Source organism: Galeopterus variegatus, unplaced genomic scaffold, assembly GCF_000696425.1.
Source record: "Galeopterus variegatus unplaced genomic scaffold, G_variegatus-3.0.2 Scaffold649, whole genome shotgun sequence".
Taxonomy (NCBI): Eukaryota; Metazoa; Chordata; class Mammalia; order Dermoptera; family Cynocephalidae; genus Galeopterus; species Galeopterus variegatus.
Window position 1 is genome coordinate 546,748 of NW_007726760.1, and position 17,921 is coordinate 564,668.

Genomic DNA, 17,921 nt, shown 5'->3' on the forward strand with positions numbered 1-17,921 from the left:
GAATCCCTGCTAAGGCTTCCCTGACTGGGGCTGTCCAGCTTTTGCTTGCGCCCTTCCGGGAATGAGGAGCTCATAACCTCAGCTGGGTAGTTTTCCAGACTGTATAGGATTAGAATGGTCTCCTTTGCCTGGAGCGTCCCTCAGCCTCCTATATATTCTACCTGGCTCTGTCTCCTGGGACTGTATGAAGCCTATTTCCTGTATCACATTTTTCTTTCATCTTATGAGATCGACCTCAGCCCAGGCTCCCACCCCCTGCAGAAATCCCTAGCGTAGGGGTAGGGCTAGGCACACGTGCCAGCTGCCCTCTGCCGCGTGTGTGAGCAGGATCGATACGTGGGAGGATATCGTAGCATCCGTACATTTGAGTGGCAAGTGCTTGTGAGCTTTCTCCAGCTAGTAGAAGCGAAAAGGGGGATTTAATAGCGAGGTGGGAGCTCCTCACTCCAGTGGGTGGGCTTCTTCCCTCTGCCCCCAGCCCTCAGCCGAAGACTCCTGCCTGGTACCAAAGAGGAGTGAGGGGGCTGAGACTGTTGAGGGTGTGGATGGGGAGCTCCTTGCCCTCTGAGGGGTTTGGATTAGGGGCAACAATGTTAGGGGTTAAAGAGGCCCTGAGGGAGGCCTCCTGGCTTTTCAAAACTTGGCATCCTTCCCTTGGCTCCCATCGTCTCCAGTTGGCCTCCCTGGGCACAATCTACCTGACACCTTCCTGTTACCCACGTTCCCTCTCTGTGTCTGAGAAGGAGACCTGAAGGGAGCCCTCTCAGGCCTGTCTGTCTTTTTCTCCCTCTTGCCCCAGAAAAAAAACCTGTGTGCCCTCCCAAACCTTTGTCTTCACATCCCCTCCGCCATGTCATCTTGGGGAATCCCAAGTATTCTGACAGGTCAGACAGAGGGTGGAGTGTCCCCCCCATCCCCGCGCTTTCCGATCAACGAGCCAGACCTCTGGGCTGGGCTCCAGAGCCTCGGGAAGCCCCTTCAGCTGTCTGATGTCCAGTCCGCTCCCTCAAGACTTTCTGGTCCCTCATGTCTTTCTGCTGCTGCTCCTGAAGGCTGTGTGTGTGTTTGTAGGTCTGTGATGTGTGCTGTGTGCGTGTGTGCAAGACTGATTGTGCGTAACTTCGGTGCATATGCCTGTGTCTATAAGTGTGCATGTGTGTACTCATTTGTGTGTGTGCATCCGTGTGTCTGTGCACATTTGCACGTGTGCTTGTCTGTATGTTTGTGGCGTGTTGTCTGCATGGGTGCATGTAGATGTGTCTGTGTCTGTATAAGTGTGTGTGTGTATCTGTGTGAGTGCATGCATGTGCATGTCTGTGTGTCTGCGGGTTTGTGCGTGTGTATATGTGTGTGTGTGAGATTGTGCATGAGCTGAGACAGCACCAGCCACTTCCCAAGCAGGAAGCCTTTGTGTCCAGTGTGCAGCAAATAATAGGTGCTCAGTGAGCATTTGCTGAACTGAACTGAATAAACTTGCTGCAGTGAGTTATTTCCCTGGAGGCAGAGGTGTCATGAGAGGACTGAGGGGAAAAGAAAGAGGGAAGAAGCTGTTGGGCTGTTGAGGATGGGAGAGGAAGGAAGGGGTGAGGAAGAGGGTAGGGGCAGGTAGGGTGCCTGGATCCCCTCCAGTGCCCCTCCAGTCCTCTGGGCTGCAGGAGGCAGGTGTGGAGCTGGGAGTGCCGACCACATGGGCAGTCAATCCTCCTGTGTCCCTGTGCTAACACAGCTGCTGCTGGGCCCACAAGATGGGTGTTCTCCTGGGCGCCCCCTCCCCTGGCAGGGGCCAAGGACGCTGCTGCTGCACAAAAGTCTGCAGGATGGCTTTGGCTTCACTCTGCGCCACTTCATCGTGTACCCACCCGAGTCAGCCGTGCACTGCAGCCTGAAGGTATGTCCAACTCGCCTCTGCGCTGGCCTGCCCCTCCAAGCTTTGGTGCGGGGCAGGAAGACTCTTTTGTGATAGTCCCCTCCATGGTCCTTTGACATTCTCAGGGAAGCAGTCCTTCCTGGGGTCCTCCTGCCTGACTCCCTTCTGCTGTGGCCTGGGGAGGAGGGCTGCAGGGAGGCAGGGCCAGCCCTGGCTGGGTTGCTGTGCTGCGTGACCATGGACAACCCCCCTAACCACCTGGACTGGGCCTTTTCAGGAGAAGGGGAGGGGTGGCTGGTCCAGGGCATGGGGCCTAGAGGTGGGGAGCCAGGATGATCACCTCACACCCCTGACGCTTGGTCTCTGGAAGGTGAACAGCCATCTTGGAAAAGATGGAGTTCCTGGAACCCCCTTGTCCCCTGGCTGTTTTGAACTGGCTCTGCTGTCCCCCTCCCCAGCCTGAGCTCTAAGGAACCTATCCTAACACACCTCTTGGGCCCCTTCCAGAGTGCCCCAGGCCCATGCTGGCCACAGCTCTGTGTGCTGGCAAGAGCCCTGGGCTGGGACGAGGAGCATTGGGTGCTGGAACAAATAATTCACTGTGGATTTGGGGCCGTCTTACCCTCTCTGGGTTCCAATTCTCCTCTTGTAACCTGAGGGCATTTACTGACTTGATCCCTAAGAGCCCTTCCAGTCTTAATATAAATGTCAGATTCTCTGAGGCCAGGAACCAAGGGTCCTGAGCCCAGCTGAAGGCTGAGGGCTAAGGGGAAGGGTCCCTGACAGTGAAGCAGGAGTGCGGAAGAAGACAGTAGTAGGGCCCAGGCAGCAACCGGAGCTCCCCATCAGGGCCCTGCTCTCTTTCCCCACCTCTCTTCCAGCAGGGAGGAGACAGATTTACTTTGGAGTCAATGAACCCCACACTCCCTTTCCTCCAGGGCTAGGATCAGCCAGCACAGCTGTTGGGGGACTCTCCCTTGGGGACCTTGGTCCCACCTGCCAGAGCACCAAGGCATTGGATTTCACTGCCTGTGTCTGTGTGCTTGCACGACAGGGTCCCTGTGAGCACAAGTGTATGCACAGTGTGTTGGGCATGGACATGCATGTGTACGTCTGTTTTTGTTTGGTTTGGTTTGGTTTGGTTTTGGCGGGCGGCCAGTGAGGGTATCTGACCCCTCGACCATGGTGTTATAATATATGTGTGCACAGAGTGTCTAAGTACATGTATGTTGTGTGTACCTGTAACTGTGCGGCTCTCACATACATGTCTGAAAATGGGGGTACCTGCACAACCATTCTCACTGGCTGCAGCTATGCTTAAGAATCTAAGTGGGGACTAATGGCATGTTGGAGGGGCACTGCCCCACACCTTGATGCCCAAGGACACCAGCCCCCTAGTTCCCTGAAACCCCCAGTTCCTCCTTCCGTCCTTCCCCAGAATGTTCCTCTTCCTGGCTCCTGCCACCTTCTCTCAGGGAACCCTGCTGAGGGGTGGTGGGCACAGAAGCAGCATGCAGTGATCTAGGCTGGGTGGTGAGCCTTAGCTCACGGGGGGCGCTGGAAGACCCTGGAGCAGGGCAAGCCAGGAACAAGCTCCATCCCCTTTCCAGAACCTGCCCAAGGCTGGAAGGGGCCCTGGGCTTAAAGGCGGGAGGAGGCTGCGTTCTTCCCTCCTTCCCTGCCCGCCTGGGAGCCCACAGGGAGCTCAGCCGTCTAAATGCATCCATCCGCCTCTGCCACCTGCTCCCCGCGCTGTCAGCTCGCATCAGTGGGGGCAGAGGGCCACTCTCCAGCAGTGCCCAGCGGCCTTCCTGTGCTCCACCTTCTGGCTGGAGCACCACAGAGTCGTGGGTTCCAGCCCTGGCTCTGCCACTGAGCAACCAAGTGGCCTTGGACTCGTCATGCCCTGTCATCTGGGAAATGGGTGTATCTGTGGAGAGGGTTAGACAAAACGGTGCCAAAAGTCCGGTCCAGCCATAAACTGCCACATGCTGCTGGCTGGGCCTGTCTCTCCAAACTTCTCCTCTCCCTCATTCCTAGTTCTTCCCCAAATCCAGTGCCCTTCCCCCAACACCAGGATGATCCCAGAGCCTGCCAGTGGGTCTCCTTGACCCCTGCACCTCACTGCCAGAATCCTTCCCCTAACTGGTGTTTTCACATCCACTCTCTCCCACGAAAGAGCCTTCTTTGGCTCCCTCTTTCTCTTCTTTCAAGCCTGGATATTTGACTTCTGTCACTTGCTGGTGTGGACTTTCTCCCTTAACTCAGCTGATCCCTACTCCTGCTCCCTTATTCCGGCCACCAACCACCAACCGCCTGCGCACTTGGTTCCCCTCCCCCAGAGGCCTGCTAATCAGGCCTGCCCTGCTGCTCTCTGAGAGCTGATAGCCTTGCCTGCGCCTGTCTTGCTTATCTGTGTCTGCCTGAGTCTTCCCTGTGTGTGTGTGTGGTGCCTCCGGCATCAGCATCGGGCTGGGAGCTCCCCAGGGGAAGGGGTCGTGGGTCCCGTTGGACTGGGGATTTCCAGCTGGCCGGGCGCTGGGGTGGTGGGATTCGCAGGTGTGACAGAGGGAATGCATGTGACTGGGGAACTTTGCCTGGGACTTGTTGCCCCAGTTGACCCCTCCACCCCCTCTGCTGCTGCCCGGGGCTAGACACAAACATACGACACAACCCCATGGCCCCAGCCTTCATATAGTATGCCATGTGGCACAGTATGCTGTAACACACACACAACGCACCAGACAAGCCCCCTTTCCTCTGTCTTGTGACTTGGGTGTGTATGTGTGTGCATGACTCCATCTCCCCCACTAGAAGGTGAGCCCCGGAAGGGCGAGGACTACATCTCTTCGTCCTTTGTAGTCTAGTTTCCAGCCCACAGTGGGAACACAGTAGGCATATTATGGAGCAACTCTGTGTGTCCATGTGGGTTTTTATTGTCCCAGATATGTGTCCTCTTGTCTGGTTCTGCATAATGTCCCTGTGGATGTGTGGGTCTGTGCATGTCTGTGTCTGGGTGAGTGTGATCATTCTGAGCATGTGTCCCCTGTGTAGCTGTGCATGGTGTGACTTCAGCAGTCACCCCCCCGCTAACCTGGTTGGTGCCCACCAGGACCCTCCCCCCGGCACCGCCTGGAGCCCATGGACACCATCTTCGTCAAGAATGTGAAGGATGATGGCCCTGCCCACAGAGCGGGGCTTCGCACAGGTGAGCTGTCCCCGTTACTGGCTCACTGCACCCTCTGGGGCTCTGCTCTCTCCTTCTGGTTAGGACAAGATTCTTGGATCCAGGTGTGGGAGAGGCTCCTGTCCCCCCACTGTCATCCATACCTGGCACAGGGCTTCTCAGGTGTGGCCATTGACACCCCTTGGCTTACTCACACATGGCCCTGCCTTTGTCCCCAGGAGACCGGCTGGTGAAGGTGAACGGGGAGAGCGTCATTGGGAAGACCTACTCCCAGGTCATAGCTCTGATCCAAAATAGGTGAGCGCCCCTGCCTGCCTCTCCTATGATAGCTCCCAGCCCACTGCCTCTGTGCACACCCCCCACTTGGCCCTGGGGGTGCCGTGGCGAGTAGGATCCCTGTTCTCCCAGGCCCCAGCCTCAGCCCACCTGACCCTCTGCCCTATCTCCATAGTGATGACACTCTGGAGCTCTCCATCATGCCCAAGGATGAGGACATCCTCCAGCTGGTGAGTCCTGCCCTACTGTCTGAGTGGAGGACCCCTGAGCCTTTCTCCTTGGGCCCTCGTCCTGCGGTGGCCCCTCTGAGAGGCAGAGGAGGCAGTGTAGGGGCAGCACAGCCTGGCATTGCCCAATCTGGGGTGCCAGGCCCATCCCTGGGCTGAGGCTGGTTGTTGCTTCATTCTGGGCTACTCTATCAAGGGAAGAGGGGAGGCGCTGGCCTTGGTAGGCAGGATTCCTGCCAGGGTATCTGGAAAGAGGGTGGCCTGGCAGGCCCTGCCAGACTGGCACGTTCTTGTCAGCTCCCGTAAGAGATGCCTGTTCCCCACACCCCCTCCCTGCCTGGCTCTGAGTGAGTGTATCTCTGGTAGGTATGTACACACACGTACAGAGCACACACCAGATACCCCCGGCACATCTCACCCCCCCACTGTCACATGCACCACTCAATACACGCGCGGGACACACCAGATACACAAACATACGACACAACCCCATGGCCCCAGCCTTCATATAGTATGCCATGTGGCACAGTATGCTGTAACACACACACAACGCACCAGACAAGCCCCAGTTCTACACACAGGCACCCACTACCACAATTCACCCTAACACCACAGGACACCACAACACCACATATGCCCACAAACACCAGGAACATCACAATACACTCTTCGTCTCCATTCCCACAGCACAAATGCCACAGCATATCACGATGCGTACGCTTGGACTTCTCACCCCTCTGACATAAACACCCACCGATGTGTCATTGCAGCACGTATGCCCACGACATCACAGCATGCTGCAGTCCACCGCAGGGCCTGTGCCTGCCAATACCCCAGGATCCAAAATTTGCACAGTTGTGATGTGCGTTCTGAACCGCCTCCCCTCTGGACACCGCAGCACACCTAGAATACAACACATAGCCCACCACACAAAGGATGTCCACAGACCTCACACAGACATACCCGAACTCACGAGTGTGACCATTTACACATGCACACACACACCCACGCTCTGTCTCTCTCTCTCTCTCTCTCTCTCTCTGCCCAGTGCCCAGTTCCCTGGTCTCATGGGTCCCAGCCAGACGCCAGCTTGCTTGGCCCTGAGGTTGCTGCCCTCCAGGAAGGGCTGAGGGCCAAGCCCAGGAGGCCCTGGGAGCCGCCATGCTGGCTTCTGCCCTGGACACGCTCTTGTAATCACTGTAATCACAGTGCCATGCTTGGCACAATGCCCCTCTGGGAACCTCCACCCCCTGACCTCAATTGTCCCTTTGCTTTTCCTGGGGAGGGGGAAGAAAGAATGGGGGCCCAGTGCGTCGCTCACCCTGAGTCTCAAAGGCCCTGCCGTGTAGCTCCCCCCAGGCTGAGGCCAGGCCAGCTAAGAGGGCGGTGACTGGAGTGGGGGAAGCCAGGGTGTCCCCCACTCTCCCCAGCCAGCAGGGGCAAAGGGTGAGAAGGGCAGCACCCTGGAGCTCTGCTCCCCAGGCTCGGGTGGGCTGGCAGCTCCAGATGTCAGCCTCTGGGGGCCTCCACTGGCCCCCCCATCTCCAGCAGACCAGAGGGTGGGGCTCGGGCATTCCTGTGGTTGGGAGCCAAGGCTGGAGGCCAATCGGGCGGCGGCAGCTGCTGACGCCACCACCGACGCGGCGAGGCCCCTCCACACCCATCCTCCCATCCCTTCTCCCGCCAGCCAGCCAGCCGAGGGAGAACCGGGTGGGGGCCGAGGGGGAGCCACAGGGAGGGCAGACTGAGGGGGCCCGAAGGTTCTGGCCAGGGCCGGCCGCAGTGGTCAGTGGGGTGTTAGCCGGGGCGGGGAGGGCGGGGGCGGGCCGGGATGCTACCGCCACCAGCATGATGCAGGGAGCCCGGGGAGCCGGCAGGATGGCAGGAGGGAGAGGTATGTCTGTCCCCGGCCTGTGTGCCGGTCTGGAGGGGGCCGAGTGTGTGGGGTGTGGTTTAGGTCATTCTCATCACATGATGTTTGGGCCTGGGACTGGAGGCGTAGGTATTTGTGTGTGTTTCTCATTGTGTTTCGCTGTGTGTGTGTGTGTGTGTGTGTCTGGGTGTGTGTCTTCCTGTGTCTCCTTGTGGTGTGGGGTGTGTGTTTAGTTGCACTCTCCCACCCTTCGACACTTCGTCCTGAGCTGGGCCCCCAGGCAGCTCGTCAAGGGCCAGGCTGGGCCAGGGCCACAGGCCACTGTCTCTGGGGGCGCCTCCTTTTTTGGCGGGGCCTGGGCGCTGGCCCTGTCACTCCTCAGCAATGCAGTGTCAGCCTCAGCTCTCAGTGCCAAATTCCAGGCTGAGAAGTGGCAGAAGGTGGCCTAAGGACCCTCAGCCAGTCTGGCCCCTCCTCCCGAGCCTGACCCCGAGGGAGCAGGAGGTGGGCAATTCCTCCTCACCCCAGCTCCCCAGCCAGGGGATGGAGGGACAGCTGAGCTCTCCCAGTCCCCACTCACCCCCAGCCCACCCCGGACACACCCCTTCACTGGCTTTCTTCTCTGTAGTCCCTTGACTGGTGTCCTTTGGGGTTTCCCAGCCCCACCCGAGGGGCTGTGGGCATCGCTGGACATAAGGCAGCAGGCAGTGGAGGCCAGGATGGGGGGTGGACCTCAGAAAACAGATGTTGGAATGTTTGTGGCTAAAGGCAGTCCTTGTCATAAGTCTTAAAGAAATCCCAGCTCTTTCTGGAGTGAGTGAGTGAGTGAGTGTGTGTGTGTGTGTGTGTGTGTGTGTGTGTGTGTGTGTGTGTAAGGCCTCTTACTTCTTTGTTCTCCCCCTGGACTCTATTTGGAGCATGCTCGTCAGCCCCCACCCACTCAAGACTCCCCCTGCTTGGCCCTGTCCCTCAGTCCCCTTCTGGGGGCCTTGGCCTCCTAGGGCTCCCCTAGCCCTTCCCCATGGGACCTGTCAGCCCTGCTCACGTGCCTCTGTGTCTCTGGCCAGGCCTACTCCCAGGACGCCTACCTGAAGGGGAACGAGCCCTATTCTGGAGAGGCCCGCAGCATCCCAGAGCCGCCCCCGATCTGCTACCCACGCAAGACCTACGCCCCGCCAGCCCGGGTCTCCACCTGGGCCACTATGGTGCCTGAGCCCATCTCAGCACTACCTAGTAACCCTCGGAGTCCTGCTGCCTGGAGTGACCCAGGGCCCCGCATCCCGTCTACCACCCGTGCCCATCCGAACAACTCTTCTTTGGGAATGAGCCAGCCCCGCCCCAGCCCTGGTGCCTTCCCCCACCTCCCGTCGGAGCCCCGGACTCCCCATGCCTTCCCGGAGCCTGGCAGCAGGGTGCCCCCCAGCAGACTGGAGTGCCAGCAGGCTTTGTCACACTGGCTGTCAAACCAGGTACCCCGCAGGGCAGGGGAGAGACGGTGCCCAGCCATGCCTCCCCGGGCCCGCAGCGCCTCCCAGGACCGGTTGGAAGACATGACTGCCCACCACCCGTGGCCCTGCTCCACTTCCCAGGATGCCTTGAGTCCACTGGGCCAGGAGGGCTGGCACCGAGCTCGCTCAGACAACTACCTGAGCCGGGCCACCCGCTCGGCTGAGGCACTGGGGCCAGGGACACTGGTGTCGCCCCACTTTGAACGCTGTGGCTGGGCTCCCCAGCGTCCATCCACCCGCACCCCTGCCTGCCCTCCTCGGGACCTGCTGGGCCCCCAGGCCCCACCCCCACCTGGCCTGCAGGGTCTGGATGACAGTGGGTACATCGGGTACCGGAGCTACAGTCCATCATTCCAGCGCCGGACTGGCCTCTTGCACGCACTCTCCTTCCGGGACTCACCCTTTGGGGGGCTGCCCACCTTCAACTTGGCCCAGTCCCCTGCACCATTCCCGCCAGAGGCCTCCGAACCACCCAGGGTTGCCCGGCTGGAACCCAGCACCCGGTCCCTGGATCCTCCAGCTGAGGATCACCGTGATGAGGTGGTCCTGAGGCAGAAGCCTCCGACAGGTCGCAAGGCCCAGCTGACCCCTGCAAGGCAGATGAACCTTGGATTTGGTGATGAGTCCCCAGAGCCAGAGGCCAGTGGGCGAGGGGAACGCCTGGGCAGGAAGGTGGCCCCTTTGGCTGCTACTGAAGACTCTCTGGCCTCCATTCCCTTCATCGGTGAGTGATGTGCAGGTGGCTGTCTTGGGAAACTTGGTTGTCAGCTCCCATTGTACCCCACCCACCTGTCTGCCATGGGCCAAACTCTGGGCTGGCTGTTGATCTTGTTTCTCTGTCCATCTACTCATCTGTCCATCCGTCATCCATCCATTTATCCATCCATCCTTCCATTTTTCTTTTCATCTTCTGTCATCCTTCCTCCATCCTAGCTCCCATCCATTCATCCTTCCAGCCATCTTTCCATCTACTTTGTCTTCCATCCATCCATCCATTCTTCCTTCCTTCTTCCCCTTCCTCCCTCCCTCCTTCCTTTCTTCATTCATTCCTTTGTTCCTTCCTTCCGTCCATCCATCCATCATTCTTTTCTTTCACCCTCCTTCTATCCTTCCATTCTTTCTTTCTTCCATTCTTCCTTTCTATCTTTCACTCTTTGCTCCTTCCACCCACCCTCCATCCAACAAGCATTTGCGTCAGGCACTGTGCTTGGCTCTGTGCTCTCCTGGACTGTGTGGTCCAGCAGCGGGGATAGACAGCCGGACAGCAGCAGTCCAGTGGGACGAGTGTGTGATAATACAGGGAGCGCTAGGAGGACAGAGAAAGGCTGTGTGACCTAAATGCGGCATGGTGGCCATGGAGAGAATCTTGGAGAAAGGACCTTCTGCTGACTTGGGGGGAATGTTCAGCGAGAGAGAACAGAATATGCAAAGACACTGAAGTGGGAGAGGCAGGATGTCCTCCCAGGGCAGGAGTCGCTAGGGGTTTGGACTTTATCCTGAGAGCAGGGGAACTTTCGAAGGCTGGCCTTTAGCTGTTGGATAAGGTAGAGGCAAGGAGTAGGAGGCTGGGGTGATTCCCAGGTTTCTGGCCTTCCTAGAGGGCGGTGTCTCACCCCCATATTGGGAATGACAGGGGGCAGGAAGAGCAGGAAAAGGTTTAGGGCTTGTTGAATGTGAAGCGCCCATGAGGGAGCGGGGTGGGCTGGGCTGAGCCTAGGGGCTCTGAAGAAAGAGCAGAATACAGGATAATGAAGCGGGCAGCCAGGGCCCGAGAGACGGTAACTGGAGCTGAGAGGTGAGCTCACCCAGGGCAGCCTAGGTAGTGAGGGGAAGAGGCCGGGGCAGCGGGAGACCCAGCCTGGCCAGCCTGCAGCTGGAGAGGTGACACAGCCCCTTCCTTTCGTGAGCCCCAGACTAGGTGGGAGGTAAAGCCCCTACCTGCAGACTGCTTTCATTCTCGGGGGAGGTGTCATCCCTGCCCTCAAGGAACCCCCAGCTGGTGGGGGCGACAGTCTTTCCCCTCAGGGAGCTCCCAGTCTTGTGGGAAGACACAGTCCCTGCCCTCAGGAAGCTCTCAGTCTGATGAGGGGGATGTTGGCCCTGCCCTCAGGACCGGGTCTAAGGAGGATGGCCCCACTTCTGGCGCCCTTGGTGTGGGGAGGCTCAGTCCCTGCTGATGGGCGAGATTCCATGAGCAGAGTCTGGTGCGCTGGTCACACTTGGCAGTGGTGTGTCACGAGCAGGGCCCGGAGGGCGTGTGGAGCCTTCAGGTTGTGGTCTGAGGCTGGGGGGTGCGGGGCAGTGGGGCTGCAAGGCTGGGGGTCAGGCAGGTTCGGCTTCCTGCTGCCTTCAAGCCTCACTCCCTCCACTCACACAGATGAGCCCACCAGCCCCAGCATTGACCTCCAAGCCAAGCACGTCCCTGCCTCCGCTGTGGTCTCCAGTGCCATGAACTCGGCCCCCGTGCTGGGCACCAGCCCGTCCTCCCCAACCTTCACCTTTGCCCTCAGCCGCCATTATTCGCAGGACTGCAGTGAGTGCTCCCCATGCCCCAGCCCTGGCCTCTCCCTGGTCGTCTGGTCCCCAGGGCTCCCTGTTGAGCCTGCTGCCTGATGTCTGTTCTTTTCCCCCTGGTTTCTGCTCCTCCTGGGGCCCCATGGGGAGTCACCTCCTGATCCTGCCCTCAAGGGAGGTCTCCGGGGAAGCCCCTGACCTGGCGCCCGCTGACCCTGAGGCCCACATGGGCGGCTTTGCAGGCAGCATCAAGCCTGGCCGCCGCTCCTCCTACCTGCTGGCCATCACCACGGAGCGCTCCAAGTCCTGCGATGATGGGCTTAACACCTTCCGCGACGAGGGCCGGGCTCTGCGGTGAGGCCTTGTCTGGACATGGGGTGGGTGGCCACAGCCACCTTGGCTGGCCTGAGGCGGGGCTCTTGGCACACTGGGGAGTGTGCTGCCTCCCTAAAAGGCCTCTGGGCCCTGGGAGTGGTGGGTGACAAGAGAGTGAGGTCCCAGCCATGCCTCCCACATCCTTCACCCTCGGTCCTTGCTCCACAGGCGCCTGCCGAACCGAGTACCCAGCCTGCGGATGCTTCGAAGCTTCTTCACCGATGGGGTGAGCGGCCGGCGTGTGCGTGCAAGGGCGAGGGTGGCCGGGAGGGCTGCAGAGCTCAGCCTCGGCGTGGGGTTCCAGCCCATGACTCCGGTGACCCGAAATGAGCTACTCTGGGTGCTGTCTCCTCCTTCCTCCCTGGGCCCACCCACCCTCATGTCAGTCACATGACCCACTCCTCCTGTGTGGCTCTGTCGTCACTTAAAAACACCCTGGCCTTCCACCCAGAGACTCTGCACTTGTCATCACCCGTCTGGAATGTCCCTCTCTGGCGGCCTCCCCACCTCCATAGCCGCATGACTCACTTCACTTTTTTCAGGTTTTTAGGCCTTCACTGAGCTTTTCATCTCCACGCTTGACATTTCGTGTCTCCCTTCGCTGCTGCTTCGTTCTGCTTGTTCGCACCTTCTCCTGTTACACACCTTGTGGGTCTGTCTTCCCTCTCGCCTGCCTCCCAGCTACAGTATAAGCTCCCTGAGGGCAGGGGTTTCCTTGCTCACGGCCCATCCCTAGTACCTACAAGTGTGCCTGCACCTTCAGTATTTTCATGGTGTCTTCAGGGCACTGGGACGGGGGCACACTGGAAGGGAGGCGAGGACACAGCCTTGAGACTGGTAGAGGCTGGCGTTTCCGGCCTCAGGACATGGGAGACAGGCTCAGGGTTGGGATGGACGGACTGTAAAGCCATCTCGATTTCCAGCCCTCCAGATCTTTGGTTAACACCTGATGGTATTTGTCACCTGGTTTTTTCTTTATCACTTCCTGAGCTTACTTAACTCTCCCTTGACGTGTCACCTCTGTTGTGGAGTCCTGTTGACACTATCGCTTCCTCTGTTTAACTCCTTGTGAACATGACTACCTGCTCCACCAACTCAGTCTTTGTTGATGTTCCCACTTCCCCTGTTTATTCAACTCCTTGTTGACATAATCACTTCCTCTGTTTCCTTAATTCCTTCAAGTCTATAAAGTTAAAGGGGGCTCCAGATTGGCTTTTCTTGCATGGCGAGGCATGTGATCTGCTGGCAGATCATGGCCCTTCCTCCTTTCTGGCTTCTCCATTATGTATGTCTCATGACCCCAACACAAGTGGTCAACAGAGGGCAAGCACAGCCCAGGAGGTCTTGTGCAAGTCAGGGCGTAGCACGCACATGCCAGGCCTGTGCGGCAGCGAATGGTCCATGGGTTTCTGAGATGCTGGCGCTGCAGAAGCCACCCTAAATTGCCCTCTTTTGTCTCCCTGCAGTCCTTAGATAGCTGGGGCACCTCTGAAGATAGATGCTAGGAAGAACTTCTGGTTGGGGGCACTTAACTCAAGAAAAGGAGGTTAACAAGAGAGGTAGTCTTTGCTGGGCTAGGGATGATCAAGTTGTGTTTGGAATTCCGACAAAACCATTCCACAGTGATCCTTGGTTGGCAGATCACTGCAAAAATGGCTGCTGGGGCTCATGGAAAATGAGGGAGCAAGGCCAGGGTAATTCTCTTCAGGGAGCTGAAGCCCAAGAAGAAAGCAGAGGCCAGCCTGGTCAGGGCCTTGCAGGGCCAGCAAAGGGTTTGGTCTTCACCTAAGGGCAACTGAAAGTCCCTGGGAGCTCTTCCAGGAGAGAGTTAGAGCTTTAAATTACCCTTTTGGCATGCTGGGAGCAAATTAGAGGGGCCAGACTGAAGGCAAGAAGACCAGAGATCCAGGTGAGAGCCGAAGGGGGCCTGGCCCGGGGCCTGGGGGAGTGGATGGGAAAGGCGAGGGAAGACAGGATCCCGAAAAGAGGAAGGGCGGGGCCCTGGCTCCACGGTGCCTTGTCTGGGGAAGAGGGAGACAGCAGCCCTCTGCAGCCTGCACAGAACGAGCGAAGTGGCCACAAATAGTCTGGGTCTGACGCTTGACAGCACCACGCGTTGCTGAGAGCTCGGGCCACTCCCCTACCTATGATTCAGTGTCCGTGTCTGAAAATGGAGCTGACAATAATCCCCAGCTCCTAAGTATATTGCTGGGGATTAAATGAGATGATCTAAGTAATGTGCCTGGCACTTGGCAGTCACTGTTCTTTGGCTTTCTGTGACTATTTGAATTTTCCACCCTGCCTTCTGGGGGTCTTGTGCTACCTGGAAAGAGCATAAGCTTTGAGTTCCTGCCCAGCCACACGTCCAGCATATGGCTTTCGGCACCCGTCTTAACCTCCCCAAGCCTCACTTTCTGATCTGTAAGATGGGGACACTTATTCTCCTCCACGCGTGTGGGTGAAGTAAGACGTGTATCTGGGTGGGACCGGCACTCATCTGCCGATGACACTAAGGCCCCCCTGCTCGGGACACTCTGTTGAGGTTCTGGGGATTCAGAGGTGAGGGGGCCAGGCAGGTCCTGCCCTCCTGGGGTCCAAGACAAGCAGAGAAAGTGCATGTTGCACGGTCATTGTGCATGCACAGATCCTCACGATTGGTCCTCACACGTGATGGAGGAGCTCAGGGGGCCTCAGTGGGGTGGGGAGGTGTCCAGAAGGCTGAGGCTTGGAAGGTGTGAGAATGCGCAAAGCAGAGAGGGAGGGGAGTGGTCTGACATGGGAGATGCCCTCATGGAGAGTCTGGGGGAAAGGCGGAGGGGTGTGTGTGTGACGTCAGCAGACAGGTGTTGTGTCCGTGGCAGGAGGAGACAACGCCATTGCTGTCGTGGGGGGGGAAGGGAGGGGACCATTTAGGGAGAGGTTCTAGGGAAGGGATGGCTGGGCTGCTGATGGCTGGGTGGTGTAGGAGGAAGGAGGAGGAGGTGACATGCTTCCTGGGTTCCTGGCTTGGGCGGTGGGAAGGGTGGTGGGTGGTGGTACCCTCCCCTGGGTCCAGGGCACTTAAGGAGCAGGTTTGGGGAGAGGAAGCCGAGGGGTTCTGTTGGGGCTGTGTGACATCTGAGGGCCCGGTGGAGGTATCCTGGGGACAGCGGCTCTGAGAGTGTGGCACTCAGTGTGTTCCTGGCACCTGCGGCCTGGGGTGTAGGAGCGGGAAGGGAGAAGGCAGAACACCCAGCTGAGCTGGAGAGGAAGTGGGGGCTGGGGGAGGTGAGGCTGCCATGGAGACCAGAAAAGAGCCGGCAAGATGGCACACCCTTTCAGTCCGTGCTGAGCTACTTGGAGGGTTCTCGCGACAGCTGCTGGCTCCTCCTGCTGGGTAGCCTGACCCCCAGCTGTGGGTGGCCCCTGGCAGCCCGGCCTCCGTGCTGGGCAGGGACAGGAGCCGGCCCCTTGCTGCTTACTGATGGGTTCTGGAGGGCAGGGGCTCCCACCCCTTGCTGCTAAAGCCCGATGTCACTCACCCCCTTGGTGCCGTGGTCTGCGCGGTAGGGGAGGGGTCCTTGAGTCAGCTTCAGGCCCTTAGTCTGTCCAGGGTCCTGTCTGCCAGCCAGACAGAAGTTCAAGCCTCTCCTTGTCCCCTCCCAGCCCCCAGCCTCTTTCAGAGACCACTCACTATTGTCAGGCAGAGCAGGAGAGAGAGGGTGTGTGACACATCCCTGCCTGCAGCCGCAGACCCGGCATTTAAGCTGGACGCGACCTTGGAGACTGGCTAGTTTACCTCTCGTTTTATCAGCGGGGGACACTGATGCCAGGAGAGGGCTTGGCTTATCCCAGGTCATCCAGCTGGTTTAGGCTCAGAGAGGTGCCCTCGTCACCACCTGGCTGTAGCGCTAAAATCCTCCCTGGAGAGCCCTGCTGTCCCCTGCTTTGTCCGGGTCCAGTGGTTCTGCGGCAGCGGGCAGGGCTCCCCGCACGATGGGCTTGGTGGGAGGCCACACGCGGGCCGTACTCATCCTGTCTGGTCTGTTCGCTCTGAGGGCAGAGGTTTGTGCTGGGTGTGTAGTAGGTGGGCCACCAGCCAGCAGGAAGGGACCCTCCGTCTGATGGGGAGACGGAGCCCCTGCCCTCAGAGCGCCCCAGGGACCATAACTTTATTTCTTCAGTACCTGTTTGTGAACACCTGCCCTGGCCAGAGAATGCCTCACTGAGGAGGTGATGCTGGCGCTCAGACCTGAAGAGAGAGGGGGCAGCCATATAAAGAAGTGGGGGGGAGGGGCTCCAGGGAGAAGAAGGGAGAGCAAGTGCAAAGCCCCTGGGACGGGGCTCAGCTGCTCGCTGGCAAAGGCCCTGCGGCTTGACATCATGAGAAAGAGGGAGGGAGAAGGAAGTTTGGCCAGAGGCAGGGGCCAGACCACAGAAGACCTTAGGTTTGACTCCAAGGGCGATGGGATTCCGTGAGAGGATGCTGAGCGGGGGACAGACGTGATCTCCTTCACTCTAGAATGGTGGCTGCAGCTGCTGGCTGGAGAATGGGTTGCAGGAGGCGAGAATGGAGACTGGGGTGGTCTGTGCCATTGTCCAGGCAAGAGGTGGTGATGGCCTGGAGAGGGCAGTAGCAGAAACATTGGAGGCAGGTGATGCTTTGGAAGCAGAGCAGTTGTGACTTCCTGATGGGTTGGATGTCAAGGGTGAGGAAAAGGGAGGAGTCGAGGGCAGCTCCCACGCTTCTGAGCAGTGGGTGGATTGACTGTGCTGGGAAAGATGGGGTGGCGGGGAGAATGGGTTTGATGGCGAGAAACCGTGTGCCCTGGAGCGAGTGAGTGGCGTGTCACATGTCTGTGGGGCAGGCAGGTGGAGATGCTGAGCAGCCCGTGGGGGTCCAGGACTGGCTGGGTGATGGGGGGCCGGGGCCAGGGATATACATTTGGGGATAGTCATCAGCAGATGGACCAGGTCTAAAGCTGCGGGCATAGATGACATCCCTGAGGCGAGCAGGCAGGGAGAGGAGAGCCCAGGACCACGTTCTGGTGCTCCCCCTCCTTTAGGGCAGGGCCTCTTATCCTCGGCTCTGTCGACATTTTGGGCAGGATGATTTTTTGTTGTGAGGGGACTGTCCAGCACATTGTGCGGTGTTTAGCAGCACCCCCAGCCTCTGCCTGCTAAATGCCATAGCACCCCTCCAGGTGTCTCCACACAAATGTCCCCTGGAGGCAATTCGCCCCACTTGACAACTACAGGTGTGGAGGATGGGGCGGGACAGTGGAGGAGACTAAGAAGGACCCAGTGGAATTAAGAAGAAAACCAGGGAATGTGGGGGTCTCAGATGCCAAGAGTGGGTTTGGAAAGAGAAGGAGGCTGGCTGTGTCAGTGATGCCAGGAGGTTAAGACAAGGGTGGGGATGCGGCCACTGGCTTTGACAACATGGTGGCCCTGGGTGGCCCTGAGAGCAGCTTCTGGGCAGGGGACTCTGAATGGAGTCTTGAGTGGGAGGCAGCCCCCCGTGAGTTGGGACAGCTCCTGACCCTCTTGTTGTGAGGAGGGGCAGTGTGTGGAGGGGGTGTGGACTAGGAATGCCTTTACACAAACTTTATTTGAGGTGGGTCATGATGGGTAGGGGCCTGTGCTGGGTGTCTGGGGCATTGGCAACGCCCGATGGGTGCTGATGCTGGTGTTTATTTACTTATTTATTTTGGGCAGCTGGCTGGTACAGGGATTGAACCCTGGACCTTGTTGTTATCAGCACCAAGGTTTATCCAACTGAGCTAACCATCCAGCCCAAGATGCTGGTATTTAGAGTGGGAGAAGGTCGGGGTTGGCAGGTGAGGGGCTGAGAGCTGGTGGACTGTGGAGCAGGGGGCTTCTGGTGGGCAGTGGGTGGGGATCTGACCCCACTGCTGTGCACTGCTTCTCGGGCCCCCTCCAGCTCTGGGGGCAGGTGGGCAGGCCTGCCCTCTCACCGCTCCCCCGTCTCCCCCTCCCCCGTGTCTCCCTGCAGAAAGCGGGCAGCGGCCTGCGCCAGTGGAAGCGGGTGTACGCCGCGCTGCGGGCGCGCTCGCTCTCGCTGAGCAAGGAGCGGCGGGAGCCCGGGCCGGCG

The 17,921-nt window shown here is 58.9% G+C and overlaps 1 protein-coding gene across 1 annotated transcript in view; it reads left to right on the forward strand.

Moving 5' to 3' along the window:
• Nucleotides 1-4,987: 4,987 nt before the first annotated feature.
• LOC103589109 (rho GTPase-activating protein 23-like) overlaps nt 4,988-17,921 on the forward strand; it is a gene marked incomplete at its 3' end in the record, with an annotated part of 16,507 nt that continues 3,573 nt past the window's right edge. Inside the window, exons 1-10 of the mRNA XM_008570982.1 lie at nt 4,988-5,075; nt 5,273-5,351; nt 5,506-5,560; nt 8,498-9,662; nt 11,316-11,471; nt 11,695-11,806; nt 11,996-12,053; nt 13,294-13,327; nt 15,783-15,871; nt 17,823-17,918. Of these exons, the coding sequence (XP_008569204.1) occupies nt 5,009-5,075; nt 5,273-5,351; nt 5,506-5,560; nt 8,498-9,662; nt 11,316-11,471; nt 11,695-11,806; nt 11,996-12,053; nt 13,294-13,327; nt 15,783-15,871; nt 17,823-17,918 (1,911 nt within the window). The remainder of the gene's footprint in view (nt 5,076-5,272; nt 5,352-5,505; nt 5,561-8,497; nt 9,663-11,315; nt 11,472-11,694; nt 11,807-11,995; nt 12,054-13,293; nt 13,328-15,782; nt 15,872-17,822; nt 17,919-17,921) is intronic.